The sequence below is a fragment of the Myotis davidii genome, unplaced genomic scaffold, assembly GCF_000327345.1.
Source record: "Myotis davidii unplaced genomic scaffold, ASM32734v1 scaffold847, whole genome shotgun sequence".
In the NCBI taxonomy this organism is placed as follows: Eukaryota; Metazoa; Chordata; class Mammalia; order Chiroptera; family Vespertilionidae; genus Myotis; species Myotis davidii.
This window is the reverse complement of record NW_006298049.1, coordinates 179,991-200,006: the sequence shown is the minus strand read 5'-3', so window position 1 is coordinate 200,006 and position 20,016 is coordinate 179,991. Positions and strand designations below refer to the sequence as shown.

Genomic DNA, 20,016 nt, shown 5'->3' with positions numbered 1-20,016 from the left:
TCTGATGGAAGAAGGTTGTTAAGGTCCAGGCACTGCTCTCATGATGAAGACCACTGAGGTCTGGGCAAGGCATTAGAGAGTGTATTTTGGCTGCTTGTGTCCAAAATGGGGTGGGACAGCAGCTTTGGGGTTTGAGTGAGAGGTAAAGTTCCAAACCAAATTGGTAAAATTAGACAACTCGATACCCTGTGGTAGGAACTTCAGCCCAGCCCAATAGCAGCGTTTCTGGGGGCCTGGTTTGGAGGGTTATGTTGTTCACTCCGGTCCAGGAAGTAGATCTGAGTGCGCCTCAGGGGCGCCCTGCTCTGAGGATCTCCTTGTGTTCTCTGAGTAAAATTCCTCTTCAAATTCTATCCCTAGAATTTTCCTGAGGACAGTTTTATCTGATTTGGCTGAAATGTGGGTAGAGTGAGCCTTACATAATCCCCAGAATACAGAAATGCTCCTTTTGTTTTATTGCTTCATATCGTAAATACTTCTAAAGAGCAGAGAAAATGGGATTTTCAGGTGCTGGCTACTTGGTGAAACAAGAAAAGGTGGTTCCAGTTTATAAATGTCTTCCTTCCAGCTAGATCCTCCACGATTCCCCTCTCTTCCTTCTCCCCTTTCCTTCCTCAGATAATTACTGAGAGCTTGCTGTGTGTCAGGCACTGTTCTGTTAGGCCAGTACACTTTTGTCTTAACCCATCAGGATTCAGTTAACATGATTTTGATTTGTAGTTATTGCACTTTTGCTATTAAAAGGGGGGGTTGCTATTTGATGTGTGTGTGTGTGTGTGTGTGTGTGCTTCTGAGTTGTTTGGTTTTGAGGAGAAAGAACCTTGTAGCCTTCTATTCCTGTGCGTGCTTGTTCTGTGCCTAACACAGCGCTTGCTGCTCTGCAGGTCTCAGTACAGGCTGTTGAGGTTGCCTCAAAGCCTCTCCCTCCCTCTAATTGGGAAAGCAGACTGCAGACTTGAGAGGTGTAAGCACAGACAGACACAGCACCGGGGAGGGAAACCACAAATCAGTGCTTGCTAACCCTTCCTCTTTCTTCTTGTTTTACCTTCCTCTTTCTTCTTGTCCAAAGGAGATCTCATCCCTAGGCACCAGCAAGTATTTAGCACCAATCAGTACTTCAGTGGGGTGAAAATTCCAGACCCTGAAGATATGGTGAGTGACCCATTTTGGAAAGCATTCTGCATGTCAGGGCTGAATGTCAGTCCCATGGCCCAGTCTGCCCTGCAAGGTCAGTCTAAGAGTCAAAAAGAATTGGGGCAAATTGGCTAGCAAAACCGTGGCCGTCAGTGCTAATTTAGAGTAAGCTGCTGATAACAGAGGTGAGAGAGCATGATGGACAGGAATGCAGAGTGCCTGCCCTGACCTCACCTGTCTTTTGTCATTTTCAGCAGTTGAAGGTAGGTAGCTCAGAGCCAATCAACGTTTAGACAATGACTCATCCAGGAAAATCCAGCATTGTCCAAAAGCCCTGCTCTACTGAGCTTGCATCGCCAGCCTCCCTCCGGTGCCTGTCCTCTTTGGCCAATGTAGGGAACGCACTCATTCTTAAAAAAACTGAAAAATTAAAAATGTGCATACTCTTAGTCCACTTTCAAGAATTTATTCCAATGAGATCATTAGACAAAGACATAAAGACATAGCATTCTTTAATAGAAATTATTTCCTGTAGTGTCCTATCACTAAAGGGATTAAATAACTTATGGTGCATAGCCTTACAATAGAAATACCACATAGCTAATAAAAATAGATTTTATGTATTCACTTAAAAAAAGTTCACAACGTATTGCTAAATGGAAAAAAATGGTTATGAATCAGTATACATAATTTGACATAATTTTAATAAGTATTTACTACACAGTACATGTATTTATATAAAAGTATAAAAAATCTGACAGCCTTTGGAAAATCATGCAAAGCTTTTTACATTTGTGAAATAAATGACTGCAAGGATACACACAAAAATATTAACAGCGTATATCTCTCTGTGGTGGGGTAATTTTTTTCTTCCTTTATGGTTTTAAATATTTTTTATGTCTTCTAATGAGCGTGTATGATCATCAAAAACATTTCAGAGCGCAGTGGAGGTTTGTGAAATCCTGAGTTTCTACTGTCACAGAAAGTACTTCCAAATGGAAACTAACCCTGGGGTTGCTCCGTTTCCACCTGGAAGTTTCATCAAGTTCCACTTGAGCTTTGCTCCCCGTGGCCTGTCTCACAGCGAGGGCTTCCTTTTCCCACTCCCGCAGCCACCAGCAAGAGGAAAAGTGGGTCAGAGGCAGGGACAGAGGCAGGACTGTCACCTGCCATGTGGGAGGTGACCCAGCTGGCTCCCGGGTGACCTGGACATTCCCAGTTCCACACTAAATATCCCTTAGCGGTTTCCTGTTCCCTGTCTACCGGCGAAGCCTCAGAAACAACCTGGGTTTTATAAATGTAAAAGGCTTCCCGTGGTTTCCCAGAGGTCGTCCTGCAGGGGATTTCCTGTTGACAGAAATACAGGAAGAAGCAGCGGAGAGGACGTGCTGGCTCAACATCTGTGTCTGAGTCCCTCTGCTGGCGGTACGCTGCTGGGGGAGGCCTGCTGCTTCTGGGGCCGGGACAACTGGCCAAGCAGGCAGGATGGGCCATCCTCTCACAGCCAACAGCCGGCGGCCTCGCAGGCACTTGCTGAGACAGCAGGGCTCAGTGTCTGCAATGTCAGGTCCATCCCCGGCCGTGCTCAGATTCCACACACAGAAATAGCAAGGGAAATATTTAAGCCAGCGGTTTTCAAACTTGGCACAGATGAACCAATTGCTAAAATTCTGTGCACAACAAAAAATATATTTTTGCCGATCTGACAAAAAAATAGGTGTAATTTTGATTCATTCACACTGGACAGCTATTGTGTTGGCTGTTATCATTTTTTAATTTGCTAACCTAAGAGAAAAAAGGTCAGGTATTGCATGTTTTAAAAATTCTTTCAGCACACAGTTTAAAATTGTTGATTTAAGCTCGGGGGATGGGGGCTTTAGGATTTTTTTTTTCTCCATATATTGTAGGGAATTCCAAATCTGAGGCTCTTGTCTCTTATCCGTGATTAATAAGTGCACACTCGGGAACTGGCTGTTGCTGGCTGCTTCCCTGTCCAAAAGAACACGGTGCTGGCAGCACCAGGGAGTGTGTCATCGAGGAGCCTGGCCACACTGCCGCCTTTATGCGCTCAGCACAGCTGGCCATCTGCTTTACGCAGCTGACTGGCTCTTATTTTCTCAGCACCCGTCTCTGATTAGCCTCTTTGTCAGTGGCATATCTCTTTAACTGGCCTGTCTGTCTGTCTGACATGGGGCATTCCTCCCACTTTATCCTGTTTGCTCTTTCTCATTGACTCCGCATGTGACTGGTCTTACATGGCCAAAGAGAGTTTGATGAGTATCTGCCTGGGAGACCGTTTGAACAACAGGATGATCAGGGAGACAGCAGGCTCTTGTGGTAGAAACAGCAGTTTGTCTCAGAAAACCAAGAGGCATCTGTTCACCTGGGTAACAAAAAATCTATTTGGAAGCTTTGTTTTTGTGAATGTCAATAAATGCAAATAACTGGGCCCCTCTATATAAAAGCCAATGTTGGTGCCAAAAAGTATCTGAGGCAAGGCAAGTTATATAATTTGAGGCAGAAAAAAAAAGAAGTAACAATTGCTTGACAATTTTTTTTTTCTTTCACTAGTGTTGTCTTCTCATAATTTGCTACCTGCATCAGTTTTCCAGGAAGTCAGAGGGGTGGTTAGGAAGAAAATTGGAAAAGCAATTTGGAGGTGGGGAGAGAAGGAGCTTGTGAAACAGGCAAAAGGAGGATGTTGCAGGTGACAGGTATGGTGGGCAGAGGGTGGAGGAGGCCAGGAAGGTGCCAGGAAGGTGATTCTCTCACTCAAAAGAAATGCAGTCTGAGGTAACCTCCTATTTGAATACATGCTGTAAATAAAACCTCCCTCTTCTTCTTTTTTTTAAACAGGAACCACTTGAATTAAAATTTCCAAACATCTCTTATCCTGCCCTGGGGCTCTTGAAGGTAAAATCATGGTTTCCAGCCAACCAGGAAGCACACAGCCTCTGTTCTCCCTGGGGAATCCACAGATTGAAAAGTGTTCCTTTCAGAATTCTTCTCCTTTCAAAAGTATAAGTATTTTCAGTTTTTAAAATGGGTCCCATTCTATTACGGTAATAACATCTGTAAGTGTTCTCCACTTTAAAGATTCTTTTAACTTGCTTTTTAGAAGAGAGAGGGAGATATTCATCAGCTGCCTCCTGCATGCCCCCTCCTGGGATGGAACCCAAAATCCAGACTTGTGCCCTGACTGGGAATTGAACCAGTGACCTTTCAGTACATGGGAAGATCCCAACCGAGGCACACACCACTTTAAATAAACCCAGCATTGTATTTGACTTCTAAATTTACACAAAATAGAAATTTCAGAGGAGTGGTGCTTGTTTTTAAAAAGGATCCTTTTCTTCGAAAAATGTTTAGCCATAGGATCCTTTTAAAGAGCCAACTCCCTAGTATACTTGAAGTAGATTTTGATTTTAAAGCTTTATATACAAAACTTTATATACATACACATTTTTAGAACTATGTCTTATGTAAATGAGGTGCCAATTAAAATATTTGCAAGTTACTGTCAATATATTTCATCCATTTCAAAAAGTATTTAATGCATTTACTGATGCATTTATAACATAATTTAAAATGTGAGACAGTTCATTGGGGTATGGGGTCATGAGATTTAATCTATTCAATTATGAGCCCTATGGCCTATTTATTGGCAAAGCGAAGAGTTAAGAATGTTGTAATATGAAGGGATGTATATTATGCCCCTGCTTCCATGCAGACACATGTGCTTGTAATGCATAGATTATTTCTGAAGGAACATACACAAAAAATCTGATTTTAGAAGGGGGAATGGAAGAAGTAGAGTGGTGGAGAGACTTTGCTGAATCTTGTAGGCATTTTATTTTTACCACGTGTAGGTATTATTTTTTAAATTAAAAAAATACACATCTAGGTGTTTTGTTTTTTTCTTTTGTTGATTTCAGAGAGGAAAGGAGAGGGAGAGAGAGAGAGAGAAACATCAATGATGAGAGAGAACCATTGATTGGCTGCCTCCTGCAGGCCCCCCACTGGGGATCGAACCCACAACTGGGCATGTGCCCTTGACCAAAATCAAACCCGGGACCCTTCTGTTTGCAGACCGACACTCTGTCCACTAAGCCAAACTGACCAGGGCACCACATCTAGTTTTTACGAAGTACTTGCAAGGGACTAAACAGACTAAGTGTATTCTACTCCCTCGGGGCAGAGCACCAACTGTTCTCAGGAAGAGAACAAGGTGGAGAAATGATTTTTTGTTACTATTTCTAGAAACTATTACGTGGTTTCTCATTTAGGAATGATCATGGAAGGAACTAAAATCATGATTGGATGTTTTTCCCCCCTTTACTTCCTCCCTCCCCCTCTTGTTTCCAACTGATTAAACTGTAAGTTTAATCTTACAAAGGAGAAAGAAATTACATTAATAAGTTAGTATTATATTTTTAAAGTAAGATGGAATGTTCTCTTCTTTCAGGGCTGTCTTCACATGGATCCTGCTGCGAGACTGACGTGTGAACAGCTGCTGCAGCACCCATATTTTGACAGCATCAGAGAAATAAGGGATTTGGCAAAATATCATGACAAACCAACAAGGAAGACCCTGAGACAGAACCCAAAGCACCTGCCTGGGGTAAAAATGGGGCACTGCTTACGAAAGCATCCAAAGTTACAGCTTCAAATGACCGCATACCTGCCACCTCATGAAAGAGTCTGACTCTATATTTGAGTGGCAATTGTGGCTTGCAGCTCCAGCACCTCGTTCTAGCACCTCGTTCCAGCCCCGGGACACTGGTCACGTGATTTCCCAACCAGGGCCCCAAGAGACAGCTGCCTCCTAAGGCTCCTTCTCCTTGAATCCTAAAGATGTCCTTGCCCTGTTCCCGGCTGCCACACAGGGCCAGGGTATTTGGTGTGCATGAGCACAGGCCTCAGCCAGTACCTGGGTGTCAGTCCAGCTTTGGAAAATGAAGTCAGATTTATCCCAGCTAGCTCGGGGTCATCTTGTTTACCTTGAATATTAATTGACATTCCCAAAAAGGAAGTGTTTCCCATCCTGATCCTTTAATCGTCAGAGTTGGCTAGGGTAAATGCAGTGATGAGCGCCTCAGTGATAGCAGAACAGTGCATGTAACCAAATAGCATCCACGGCACACTGAGAGCCCCTGAACAGTCATGATTGGCGTAAAGTGGCAGAATGGCCTTCCATTGCCTTGTCATAAGCCAAAAGCTGTAAAAATTTAGAATGGACTATAGTCGGAACCACAACTAAAATGAGCTGGCTGCCCTAGTCACTTCCGGAACTGCCTTAAACTTTCCCTTTGCAGCCTCCACTGCAGAGCAGGCTGAATGGTATCTGATGGTGTGTGTGAGGTTTGGAGGAGGGAAGAGGCTGTTCAGGCCATTAGGAACAGGTACCAAATGAACCCCAGGGCCCTCAGACCACAGTTTCAAAATTAAGAATGCTTTTATTTTATTCTCTATCATATGTGATCCAAATAGCAAAACAGACTGGAAATAGACTTTCTCCCCTTATCATGCTGTTTGTGTTTAAGAATAAAGGGTCTTGATGGAAATATTTTTACTTGAAAGAATATGGAAGTACCACTAATTTGTATTACTTGTAAGTACTGAACAATTCAGCTGTTTGAAAAATAAAAAGTACCTGCTTTTCAGATATCTATGGCTATATAGTACAACTAGTGCCCCAGTGAAGGGATTCGTGCACATTGAAAGGAAATCAATTAGAAGGTGGCTGGCAGGGCGGGACTGGGTGAGACACGGGCTGGACATGCCCTGGAGCCAACCTCCTGAAGTCTTTCCCAGGCCAGCCGCACCTGGGGCAACACTGCAGCTCAAAGGGCGTTTGTGGAGTGAACAGGGTCCTTCCGGCAGGTGGGGTCCCTCAGCCTGGCCTGTGGAGATTGACTGAAACCGGCTCTCTGACATTCCCCCCCCCCCCCAGGAGTCCCAGATTGCCAGAGGGCAGTTCTCAGGTGTCACACTGCGGAATCCGGCTCCCTCCTCTCTGGTTCCAGGGCACATCACCCAGGAACCACCGCTGCCAAGTCATAGCAGCTCAGCAGCTTCTGCGTTGAGCGTCTGACCCCTGGTGGTCAGTGCGTGTCATACCTACCAGCCAGTCGGCCAGTCGTTCATATATGTGTGTTCTTCTTACTTTCACATGACATTTTCTGGTAGCATGAAGGGAGTTCTTTTTAACCAAGGAGTAAGCGGGCAAATCGCCCAAGTGCCCCGACATCAGTTTTCTTTCCTATAAAACAAGGCTTTGGCTTAAAAGGTTCCTAAGGTCCTGTGAATGTCTGCTTTCCCACAATAATGTTAACATGTAGATTTTTCATTTTTACATTCTCTAAATTTTCTTTAATGTGCATGTTTTTCTTTTTAATATGAAGTAAATCTCTAAAAGGAAAAGTAGGGACCAAAATTAAATGTTTTGTCCTTTCTCAGGTTCTGGATTCTGGGAAGAAAAAGTATTTCTGTGCTAAAAATTTTACTTATGTCTTTTGTGACGTGTTATCAACATTGAAAAAGGTGTATGGTGTTGAACCTAATTCTATGTGTTGTATTTTCAGTTTCAGAACCTACCTCAGTTGACTGGCAGCAGCATCCTTCCAGCTTTGGATAATAAGAAGTACTACTATAATACCAAGAAACTTAACTACCATTTTCCAAACATTTAAGGAGCTTGGAGATGGATGACAAAAAAGAACTCATCAAAAACCCCCAAGAAAATAAAACATACATTTGACTGAAGACCATCACAATGCTGAGAAAGCATAAGTAACTAACTGGAGGAAGCCACTTGGCAAGATGTGAAGGGAAATTCCAGAAGCAATCTTCCATGCTTGATGATGGAATCCAGAACAGAAAGGAAAAACTGGTTTGGATTTCCACTTGTGTTTTTGTTGTATCTAAGTAGCTGGACTTATGGACAGAAATATAAGTAGTATCTACTGCCCATTCCTCTGGCAAAACTAGTCACGTAAAAAAGATTTATGCTTCAGTTGTACAATATGCAACAAGTGAAAAATAGATTACAAAACACTCAAATGTATTTCCTTGGATCCTATCTCCTGCTTTTTCAGATTGCTTCAACATCATATTTAAAAAGTTTTTGTTCTTGAAATCAAAATACTTAAAATCCCATTTCCTGCTTGCTCTATCTCTTGGTTTTTAAAAATTTAAACCATTTTTTGGAATATTTAAGAGTTGTTAAAAATATTTAATATGGATTATCACAAAAGACTAGCATATGCTTATATATGTAGTGATATGTTTATAGATATTTTCCCCATGTACTTTTGTCTTTACCTTTAGTAAAGGATGCATCTTCGTCACTTTTTCAGGCAAGATGGATTTACTATATCCACCTACATCTGTTCACTCAATTCCCCTTGCTAACAATGGCATGAAGATTGGCAGCTGCCAAGGTGATCAAAGAGTAGAACAAAACCTATAGGCTTGGCAAGAACTACACCTGACAGCCTAAAAGCATTTAGAACTTCATTCTCTCCAGCTCAGCCTCAGGCTTGGAGACAGATCTGCAGGTAGGGCTACAGGGATCTGGGTTTTGGAAGAAATTGCTTGTGAGCTTTTACTTGGGTCATGAAAGACATTAGGTTGTAAACCTAATATATATACACACAGGGTGGGGCAAAAGTAGATTTACAGTTGCTTGTATAGAAAACAATACAATAATAATATAAGAATAAACCGAGTTTCATGTATTCATAACTGTAAACCTACTTTTGCCCCACTCTGTGTGTGTGTACACTACGATATACTAATAATAAAAATGTAGTCTAGCCCTAACTGGTTTGGCTCAGTGGATAGAGCATCAGCAGGTGGCAGCTGATCGATGTTTCTCTCTCATCAATGTTTCTCTCTATCTCTCTCCCTTCTTCTCTGTAAAAATCAATAAAATATATTTTTTAAAAATGTAGTCTAAGTGCTGATGGGTGGTAAAGATCGTCAGCCTGAGCATTGAAGCGTCTCAGGTACCATTTCTGGTCAAGGGCACATACCTGGGTTGCAGATTGATCCCTGGCCTGACCTGGTTGGGGTGTGTGCAGGAGGAACTAATTGAGTGTCTCTCTCATATCAATTTGTCTCTCTCACTTTCTCTCCCTCCCTCCCTTTCTTCTACTCTCTAAAAACCAATGGAAAAAATATCCTCCAGTGAGGATTAAAAAAAATGTATTACTAAGGATTCCTAGCTTTGCACAGTGATACGTAAAATGACAAAATCAGCTCTGCTTTGGCCTATTGCTCCTATTCAAACAGCTTTTCATCCTTGTCACCTGGACACAGGGCAATATAAAATTCTGTTTCTTGTAACTCAGCCATTTTTGGTTGATGTGATGCTCCTATTTCCTAGCAGTTCTCAGCCATGGTTTTACACGTTGTATTTGACTGTATCTTTGAAACATTTCTTCTACACCCTCAGTTTACTGCTATGTTAATTTTCTTCATGAGAGCATATGACCTTATTACTTACAGCTAAGTAATCCACCAAATTCTGACAACTGTTCAATCATTTTGGCTGCCTAGCCAATTTAATGATATCCATAGTCTTCCTGATGTATGTAGCTTCTTGCCTAGAGCTGATAGTAAGCTGACTAATCCCAGTATTAACTAATTCTTGTTATGTAGCCTTGATTCAAAGGACAAAGAAGGATATCCAACTTCTGTGACTAGTTTACATTTGGTGTTTTTCTTCTTTTCCTTAACACAAAACAATGCACTTGACAAGGCAGATGACTATAACTGCCTAATTAATCTAATAGTTTTACAGAAAACCACTCAGAATAGAAAAGTAGCTCCAGACTAACCTGTGGTGAATCAGCTGCTTCATCATACGGTAATCAAACAAACGAGACAGAAGTGATTATTGTTCATGAGTTCTATAAATGTATGCTTATGTTTAACCATATCTGTAATCCTTTCTTCACATGGAATCACCACTGTTTCACGTGAAACTATTCTATATCCTTGTCTTTTTTGTAAATGTACTAATTTCTGATTTTTTAAAATGACAGTGGCAATTATATTAGTAAATAGTGTATCATTTATGGTATGTGCTATTTATATAAGCTAGTTTCTGAACACAATTAAAATTCATTTTTCTACCTAAATTCTGTATCATAGAAAGTGTTTATTTTGACATTATTTGCAAAGTTATATTCAAACCAAATGTACAGAAATCCACAAACAAGTTGGCATATAACTAACAATAACTGAATCAGGGCCACTTTAAGCAGGTAAAAATAAAGATATATTTTTATCTACTTAATAATAATCATCTTTAACACTGTTTTCTAGATATAAAATGAATTTTGTCTTTATGATATCCTTGAGCTCACAGGAAATAGTATCCACTGTATATGGGGAAATAAAAATCCATTTCTAATTGACATGTTAAAGTTTTCTGTTTATAGCTATTTTTTAACTTAAGCAAAAAGTAAGTGCTGGTCTTCATGATTGTTTCCTCTATTCTAATGCAATCAGAGGAACTATTTGAATTCAGCCAAGTATTTATGTCTACTTACAATAAAATACCAGACTAAGCTTAGAAAACAGACAAGTTAGCCAGAAACTACTCATTCAGAGAAAGGGTGTAAGTATGAAAAACACAGGAATGCAGAATTATGAGAAGGCATGCAAATCCTGAGAGCAATATGAATGCCTCCACAACTACTGACTTCTTGGCATAATTGACTTCAATGAATCTGAAATTTAGCTTTCAGTTTTTCAAAATTATACATTTATAGTAACATGCTTTAATTACTTTAAAGTGCAACATAAATTACTGTTAAAATACAATCAAGAATATCTGTGTTGTACATTTAAATGTATTTAAAGAATTCTAAGTCAGTATCTACATCGAGATATCTATATAAATATCTATATAAAATGAGTAAATTAGAATCAAAATGTTACCTAGTTTGCATCACTTCAGTTTAGTAACTTTAATGAGTTTCATCTGAATATTTATTTTCTACATGATGGACTTTCTGCTTTTAAAATATCATGATATGACATCCTTCTAGTTCTAATGATGCTTACATAATATTCGTTGCTGTTTAAGATCAATTTTAAATGATACTTTATATTGAATAAGGCACTTATTGATGATCATTATTTTGCTTCAAGTCTAATTTTAGTTCCAGATAAGGTAGTAATGCCTTAAAGATTTTAACAAGGTTTTCTTTCTCTCTTATTCCAGGAAGATCACTTAGCAACAAATACCTGAGGTTTCTGTAAAAAAAGAAAGAAGTTACTTCAATTTGGCCTTCACTCTTATAGCATTAAAACTAAACTTGATTCATTGACTTTTAGAAGAAACTACAGTCAGAATATGTATATTTGTTGTTCAGAATTACATCAATAATTCTAGCTGAATCTTTCCAAATACTATATGAATATTATGGCATAGAATACCTTTGCCTGAGAGAGATAAAATATGAATCTTAACCTAGAAAGGGAAACAAATTAGCAAAGTTCTTAAAGGAACTCAAAATGAAGCCTTGAAGCCTCAACTAATGTAAGAAACAAATAATCTACTATTTTTGGTTCTAATGTTTAAAATTTCTCAAACTTCCTGTGATAGGTTATTGGCAAAACATGGAAGTAATTAATTTAAAAAGTGGAGAGGAAGCATAATAGCTAATGTTTGAGAGCTTACTGTAGCAGGCACCATGCTAGGAACTTTACTTAGATTTAATTTTTTAAGCAATATCCCTAAAAAGTGCAATAAAACCATAATGTATTAAAGTTGATAATTTCAACTGTTTTAAAGTATTAAAGATGAAAGTTAAGTCATTTTCTTTTATTTTTCAAAACAAGACACCATCCCTCAACTGTTTTAAATTCTTATTTTTCACTGACCACCTACCTTAATTTTTGCAAAGCAATGATGCCTTTGTCTGTGACATTCCCACATGAAATTATTTCCATTTCCAACAAGCTTTTTTGTAAATTTTCAAGTTGACTAATTCTCTCCAAACAGTCATCCTCAATATAATGACACTTGCATAGCCTTATTTTTTCAACATGCTGTAGGCCCTCTGGGAGGAAAAGAGCAGTTTAAGAACCTGTTTTACCATTAAAATAACCAACTCTCCTAGTTTTCCCAGGGCTGTTCTGATTTTAGGATTGAAAGCCTATGTCCTGGGAAACCTCTCAGTCCCAGGAAAACTGGAACAATTAGTCACCTTAATAACCACACATGGTATTCACTATACAAGTTGTGCTGATAGGACCATTTTGCAGTGAAACATCCAGCCACTTGGGGGGGGGGGGGGCACCCAAGCAGAAGCTGTGTGGATAGAATTATTCCTACATCATTAATGACAAAAGTTTGACAAAGACAGTTTGACAAACAAGGCTTGAATTTTAAGTCCAATAAGCCACAGAATAAACTCATGTAGAGACAAACTTAGGGGAGAAAGGAGAGGAAGGTGCTTGTAACCTCTAATTTAAAAATATTATACATAAGAAGAAACAAACTGGATGATATTCAAAAGGCAAAAAGGACATATCTACGACTATAATATTCAACTGCAACAAAATGTCACTGTAAATCACCTGCATTTTTCATAAGCAAATGATAGGGTAGTTACCTAGATGATCAAATCCAATGTTCATGATACAAGAGTCAGTGGCATCGATGGCCTGGATCTTGTATTTGTCCAGAGGGCCTGTTGGGAGGTTGTTGTAGTCCTTCTGCCACCTCTCCTGGCCATGATAGCGTACCATGGCCCCACAGCGAAGCAGCCACTCGGAGGCCGCCCTTTCGGGGCCAACATCCTTGATGCGTTCACGATCTACTCTATTGGAAAGAAAACAAAAGCAGTTAGCTTTTACTATAATCATTAGCTTTTTATCTATATTCATCAACATAAATACAGAAAAGACTTTTCATTTCAAATGACTGAGGGAAACAAATATACTAGTGAGATCCATTTCAAAAAAAAAACATACAATGAATCTACCTGCTACCTTTCTTGCTTTATTTTTGTTTCCAAGTGAACTCTGTGAAGGCATACCGACGCTCTATTCACTGAGCCAAACCGGTTTCGGCGAAGGCATATTATTTTATATGAGTTTATCAGGCAGAAGTGAGTCTTCATTGATTCAGATGTATCACAGTGCTTGACACCAGGAAGTACTCAATAACTTGTATCAAAAGAATGATACACTTGGTTATTGTGTTTATTAATGATAAAAGATTAAAGGGAATAATTTTGAACCTATGTTCAAATTAATCTTATTAAGTGATATTAATTTTTATATATGCATTTTTCTCTGGTCAATGGTGTTATTGCTATATTAAGCAATGAGGAAATTAGCTTCTTCAGTTTCAAAATGATGCTTTTAAGCATGCCACCCATTAATTTTTTTAAAAATTGAGTTGCCTTCATAGTATTCAAAAGGCTAACTACATCCATTTAGAAGCCATAGAGTTAAATATTCTAAAATTACATTTACTGAGCTTTTCTTTTTTTTTTTTTTTTAAATATATTTTATTGATTTTTTACAGAGAGGAAGGGAGAGAGATAGAGAATTAGAAACATCGATGAGAGAAACATCCATCGGCTGCCTCCTGCACATCTCCTACTGGGGATATGCCCACAACCAAGGTACATGCCCTTGACCGGAATCGAACCTGGGACCCGTGGGTCTGCAGGCCGACGCTCTATCCACTGAGCCAAACCGGTTTCGGCTACTGAGCTTTTCTGATTATAAAAATAATAAATGTTCATTTTAGAAAACTTGAAAGGCATGGGAAAGCTAAATAAGATAAAAGTCACTGGCATCCCGCAACCCAGTCATGTTAATATTTTATAATCTATTTTGGGGTCTTTATTCAATTTGTGTATATATTTTATTTGTTTTTAAACAAAATGAGGCTCATACTGCACACACTATACAAAAAAATCATTTGGAATACAAGAAATAACCAAATAACTATTGCGAATTCATCTATCTTTAACAATTCTCACACTTCTTCATTTTAATTAGAGTAACTTACTTATTAAACACAGCATTCAACCAGCCCCAGAAGTATCTGGAGTCACATGACCATGGGAGTTTCTTTAAGCCACACAACTGCCAGGAAATTTTTCCAAACAGCATCATTTGATCTAGAAACACAACACAGTATTAATATTAGATCATCAACTGGCAATCAGAGTCATGTACATATAGTCACTTCACAACTTCAAAGTCAATGATGTTGTGCCAATAAAGCTGATGACTCACTTGCCTCTCAATCTCTATTGAAGAAGTCACTCCTGTCTCAGTTTCCCAGTTTCTTTTGCTGCAAAAAAAAAAGAAAAAAAAATGGGCTCTGTGGTTCCTTCCAGCCTCGATATTAAGTTCCACTGTTCTATCCTGTCTGCACTGTTGCCACCTGGTGTCCATATAAAATTATTGAAACAACCCTACTCCCAATCTACATTTCCAGTATCAAAATGGCAAACTAAAATCACCTAGGGAGCAATATGCCGCGGTCCACACAGTTACATCCAAGAAGGAGGAGGTGACATGGAAACAGATCTTCCTATGACAAGAGTGCAAATAGTGTCAACAGAACAGTGCAAAGAGCTGTGGAAGGGCAGCTGGGAAAGACTGAGCAAGTAACTTCACCTCTCTGACCCTTGGTTTTCTCATTTGTAAAAAGAGATGATGTGCGCAGATGATTTCCAGCTGTAAAAACCTATAACCATGAGTCGAGGAAGTGATTTTTAAATTGGATCTCAATTTGATTTATGTCAATTCAAGTTTCTCTAGAAGTATGCCAGGTGCGGGGGAAACACTGAGAAATGAAACTTGGTCTCTACCTTTGAGGAACTAACAACTTAAGGCAGAGTGAAGTGAGCGAAAACAAGTTACCAAGTAGTTAAAATAAAAGATATTGTCTGATAAATACTTCAAAAGTTAAAATAAGAACAGACCAGAATTTCAATCATCCAGGTGATTAGCTGAGGCAGGGACATTTAAGTCATGTTGCATTTCAGTTTGGTTAGCTTCTGAGGGTAGTGAGGAGACAACTTACACAGTCACATCAGAAAGGGTCTGGCATGATCAGCCAGGAAATTTTGACTTTCTTCTGCAGGTGGCTGGGAATCACCGAAGTTTTAGCACAGAACACTGGCATTTTTAGAACTATGCTTCAGGAAAACTATTCAAACAGCAACGTCAAGATGGAGTACACTAGCACCGGACAGAAAGACGGCTAACAAGGGCTTCAACTACATGTGGCCATGGGAAAGGGCCGGGGGTGTGGGCTGGGGGAGAGGAGAGTTGGAATGACATTGCAGAATGGATTCCACATGATCCAGTAAATGAGATTATAAGAGCGAGGGCCAGAGAAACTGAAGATGACACTGAGTTTTGCTCCTGAGTCACTGGTGGATGATGGTGCCATTATGAAATCAATGTCAGAAGGGCAGGGTTGTGGTTTATTCCCCAGCTTTTCATATTCTAAATATGAAGTGTTGGCAGGACTTCTAAGAGGTGATGACCAACAAGTGATAAGAATCAGTGTCACAACATGGTAGAGCTGGAAGGAACTCAGATCACCTAGACTACACTGTCTCCACGTCACCTCATTTAGAGACAAGGAAACTAAAGCCCTGATATTAAGTAACTTGCTGACACCCTACATCCTTTCCAGAACAAGGTGGGGTTTTAATAAATGCATGTGTTTAAAAGGACTTGCCCAGTGTTTCATAGCTAATTGGTGGCAGTGCTGAAACTTGAACCTAGTTCTGGCTACGACCAGTCCAGAGCGCTTTCCTTGGTCATAAGATGGTCCTGCAACTCAGGGAAAAAGGGAGGACTAGAAAGAGGCCTGAGTGTGAACCACCTCAGAGCTGAGGAAGTGACTGAGGATGTGGAGGCTGTGGAACAGTGAGAGATGAGGTCTGAGGACAGAGTCTAGAATTACCTACCCACCCCCTCCCTTTTCCACCATCACTCTGCCTGCATTACTGCAAACTTTCCCTTCCCCCTGCTATCACTTCCACGTTCTCAGCCCTTCCCAGCTTTTTGTTAAAGTTCCTGCCACCTGCGTCCACCTCTAATAACTCCATTGGCTGCCAACCTCATTTATAAATCTGGGCTTTCTAGCTTCAATTCAACTCAGGCTGTGCCCTCTATTTACCATTCCTCCCCACCTACCCAATCCTGTCTATGGAAATCTTACCCAACTTCAAGACCTTATTCAAATGCCATCTTCATCCATCCATCTATTCATTCACTCAATAAATATTTATTGAACTAGAGGCCTGGTGCACAAAAATTTGTGCACTCGGGGAGGAGGGGGGTCCCTCAGCCTGACCTGTGCCCTCTCGCAGTCTGGGGCACCTCAGGAGATAACGACCTGCTGGCTTAGGTCTGCTCCCGGGTGGCAGAGGGCAGGCCCAATCCCTAGGTGCAGCCCCTGGTTGGGCTCAGAGCAGGGCCAATTGGGGAGTTGGGGCGCTGCCCCGTCATGCACAGAGCAGGGTGATCGGGAGGTTGTGATGCCACCCTCAGTCACGCTCAGGGTAGGGCCGACTGGGGGTTGGGGCACCGTCCCCTGTCACACTCAAGGCAGGGTTGATGGGGAGGTTGCGGCGCCACCCCGTCACGCACAGAGCAGGGCCAATCAGGGGGTTGGGGCACCACCACTCTCACACACACAGCCGCAGGGCGATCAGGGGGTTTGGGCGCTGCTGATCCCGGTGCCGGGAGGCCTCTCGGCTCTGCTGATCCCGGTGCTGGGAGGCATATTACCCTTTTACTATATAGGATAGAGGTCTGGTGCACGGGTGGGGGCGAGCTGGTTTTCCCTGAAGGGTGTCCTGGATCAGGGTGGGGGTCCCCACTGGGGTGCCTGGCCAGTCTGGGTGAGGAGCTAAGGGCTGTTTTCAGGCTGGAGGTGACTGAAGCTCCCAACCGCTCCTTTTTCTCTTTTCTCTTTTTTTATTCTGGGCCAGCTTTAGCTCTGAGGCTTGGTTCCAGCTCTTAGGTCTCCGCTGCTGAAAGTAGGTTTCTGGCCTTTGCTTACAATGTTGCGATCCTGCTGGCTGAAGCCCTGCGGACTAAAGCAGGTTTCTGGGGTTTTATTTAGCTTCTATATTTGTAACATAGTTACTTAGAGTTGCAGCTCAGAGGCCGGCAGCAGCAGGCGGGGAATGTTGGGAGTCCTCCATCACTGAAGCAAGCAAGCCTCATGTTAGTTTCAAGCTGCCTGGCTGCCGGCCGCCATCTTGGCTGGCAGTTAATTTGCATATCTCGCTGATTAGCCAATGGGAAGGGTAGGGGTCGTACGCCAATTACCATGTTTCTCTTTTATTAGATAGGATGTCTGCTATACCTAGTTCAAGAGATATAATGGGAAGATAGAAAAACCAAACAAAACAACAGAGACAAAGATATGGTCCCTGTCCTCATAGAATGTATAGTCTAATGAAGGCAGAAGACATAAAGAAATAACATGCAACATGGTGTCTTAGTAGAGGTATGAACACGTTCTGTCAGAGCCTAAAAGTGTTTTCTTTTGGGATGGCTCTGAAAGGATGATTAAAAGTTTCTAGTTAGGCAGAAAAAAGAAAAGCATGTAGAGCAAAAGGAAGACCAAGGATCACATGTTATTCATTTCCATTTTGTTTAGTACCTAGCACAATGCAAGAGTTTAATGAATGTTTGCTAGTAGTCTTTAATGATTGATATATTTCCATGGAGAAAGGTAAAAACCAGAGAAACTGTTATTAAGCAGGTAAACTTGAGTGGTCTATGAAAACTGATGGACTTTGACTTATTTTGGCCCACCTTATAATTCAGCTTAAAGAAAAGGCCAAATTTGCTACTTCAGCTATGATTTCTAAAAATACTAGATATTACAGTAAAATAATTTAAACATGAAAATCAAATGGTTATCAATAAAAATAAAAAACAATTGGTAGGTTTTTACATTCTCAAGTGTGACTTGCTAATTAAATTTAGCAATTTCTAAGGAATTCAAGCTACCTCTGGGACTGCTTTCTACATGGAAAGAGGAGACCTCTAGTGGTGAGTTGGTGAATTTAACCCGAATGGATTAAAAGAAACCAGTTAAAAGCAAGTTAAAAATTACTACTAAATTACTGCTGCAATAAATAATTCAGGAATTAAAATAATTTAAAAAGACCTTCTTACTATCAGAGCATGGCTCAGAGCCATAAATTTATAACTTATGTTTCCAAAACTTGCAATTATGTTTATGACTTAGCGAAGGCCAGACCTCACAGCTGAGGGTGGTGTCATGAACACAAATGTCTCTAGCTAGCCAAATATCTTACAGGGTGTATAAATGTAAGGTGAGCTCTTGATTTGAAATTACTTAATTGAAAGGGGAGAGGAAGCAGAAAAATTTTTTTATAAAAAGAGCATGTGTATTGGAGTGCTTTCACCTTGTTAAACTAAGAAACACATGCTCAAAATCAGAGCAATAAAAAGCTACTATGGTCCATGAAAGTCTGATCACAGACCCTGGAAGTGTCTAATGCTGTATTCAATCTAGTAACAAATCAACTACTACATCTGTGCAAACTAAAAAATAACCATCTTGATGGGGGGGGGGGTGTCAAACTTTAGAAAATAAAAATAAATAAATAAATAATAACCATCTCCACTACATATCTATCAGAATGATTAAAATAAAAAATAGTGACACCACTCTACTGGTTTGGGTCAGTGAATAAAGCATCAGCCCGAAGACTGAAGGGTCCTGGGTTAAATTCCAGTCAAGGGCATGAACCTCGGTTGCAGGCCCTGGTTGGGGCGCGTGTGGGAGGCAACCAATCGATGTGTCTCTCTCACATTGATGTTTTCCTCTCTCTCCCCTACCCTTCTACTCGCTCTAAAAATCAATGGATAAATAAATATCCTCAGGAGGAAGTGGGTCACTTGAATATTGCTGGTGGAAATGTATAAAGGTGCAGCCACTTTGGAAAAGCAGTTTGGCAGTTTCTTATCAAAATAAACAGGTGCTTATCACATGGCCCAGCAATTGTATGCTTGGGAATTTCTCCCAGAGAAACAAAAATAGGTTCATACATAAAAAGCTGCACATTAAGGTTAACAGCAGCTTTATTCAAAAGTAGTTAAAAACTGGCAACAACTCAGATATATTTTAGTGGGTTAAACATACTGCGGTGCCATGAACTACTACTGGACAGTAAGAAGGAATGAGCCATCAATACATGCGACAATTGAGAGTGCATAAAGCCAGTTTCCCAAAGGTTATATACAGTATCATTCTGTTTATATAAATTCTTAAAGTGACACAATTTTAGAAAGAGAGAAGAGACTGGGGAAGGGGTGCCCTGCGGTAGGGAGGTGAGGCTATACAAGGGCAGGGGGGATTCTTGTGATGCAGCTGTGCTGTAGCTTGACCCTGGGGGTGGGTACCAGAACCCACACACGCGATGAAAACTATGTGGAACTAAATACACACATACATGTGACACTGGGGAAATCTAAATAAGATCCATGGATGGTGTCAATGTCAATGTCCTGGTTGTAATGTGCCACAGTTTTGCAGGATGTTATCACTGAGGGAGACTGAGCAGACGGTACACAGAATCTCTACTGTTTCTTACAACTGCATGGACAGCTACAATTTTCTCAAAATTTTTTTTAAGAATTTCAAAAATAACCGTCCCTTAAAAATAAATTGTGATGGAATAAGCAGGTAACATTCTGTTTGCACAAATAAAGCAGAACATGTACAACTATCCAGAAGGTTAAAGCCATTCGAGCATGACAACTACCGATTATTGGCTGTGCTAAGCGCTGATGAGCCGTATGAGGGAGACCCGACATTAATCCTAGTTCATG

At 40.5% G+C, this 20,016-nt stretch overlaps 2 protein-coding genes across 3 annotated transcripts in view; one reads left to right on the top strand and one right to left on the bottom strand.

The window, feature by feature from the left end:
- The window catches only part of CDKL1 (cyclin dependent kinase like 1), a 47,617-nt gene extending 38,985 nt beyond the window's left edge, over positions 1-8,632 (top strand). The window contains exons 6-9 of one of the 2 annotated variants that reach the window (XM_006773760.2): positions 1,070-1,152; positions 3,991-4,047; positions 5,600-5,755; positions 7,719-8,632. In XM_006773760.2, the coding sequence (XP_006773823.1) occupies positions 1,070-1,152; positions 3,991-4,047; positions 5,600-5,755; positions 7,719-7,826 (404 nt within the window). In that variant the 3' untranslated portion in view covers positions 7,827-8,632. The remainder of the gene's footprint in view (positions 1-1,069; positions 1,153-3,990; positions 4,048-5,599; positions 5,756-7,718) is intronic. The other variant, XM_006773762.2, reaches the window with a different exon arrangement.
- Positions 8,633-9,515: 883 nt separating this feature from the next.
- Positions 9,516-20,016, bottom strand: part of ATP5S (ATP synthase, H+ transporting, mitochondrial Fo complex subunit s (factor B)) — an 11,481-nt gene continuing 980 nt past the window's right edge. The window contains 4 exon segments of the mRNA XM_006773759.2: positions 9,516-11,403; positions 12,041-12,212; positions 12,768-12,976; positions 14,180-14,291. Of these exon segments, the coding sequence (XP_006773822.2) occupies positions 11,271-11,403; positions 12,041-12,212; positions 12,768-12,976; positions 14,180-14,291 (626 nt within the window). The 3' untranslated portion in view covers positions 9,516-11,270.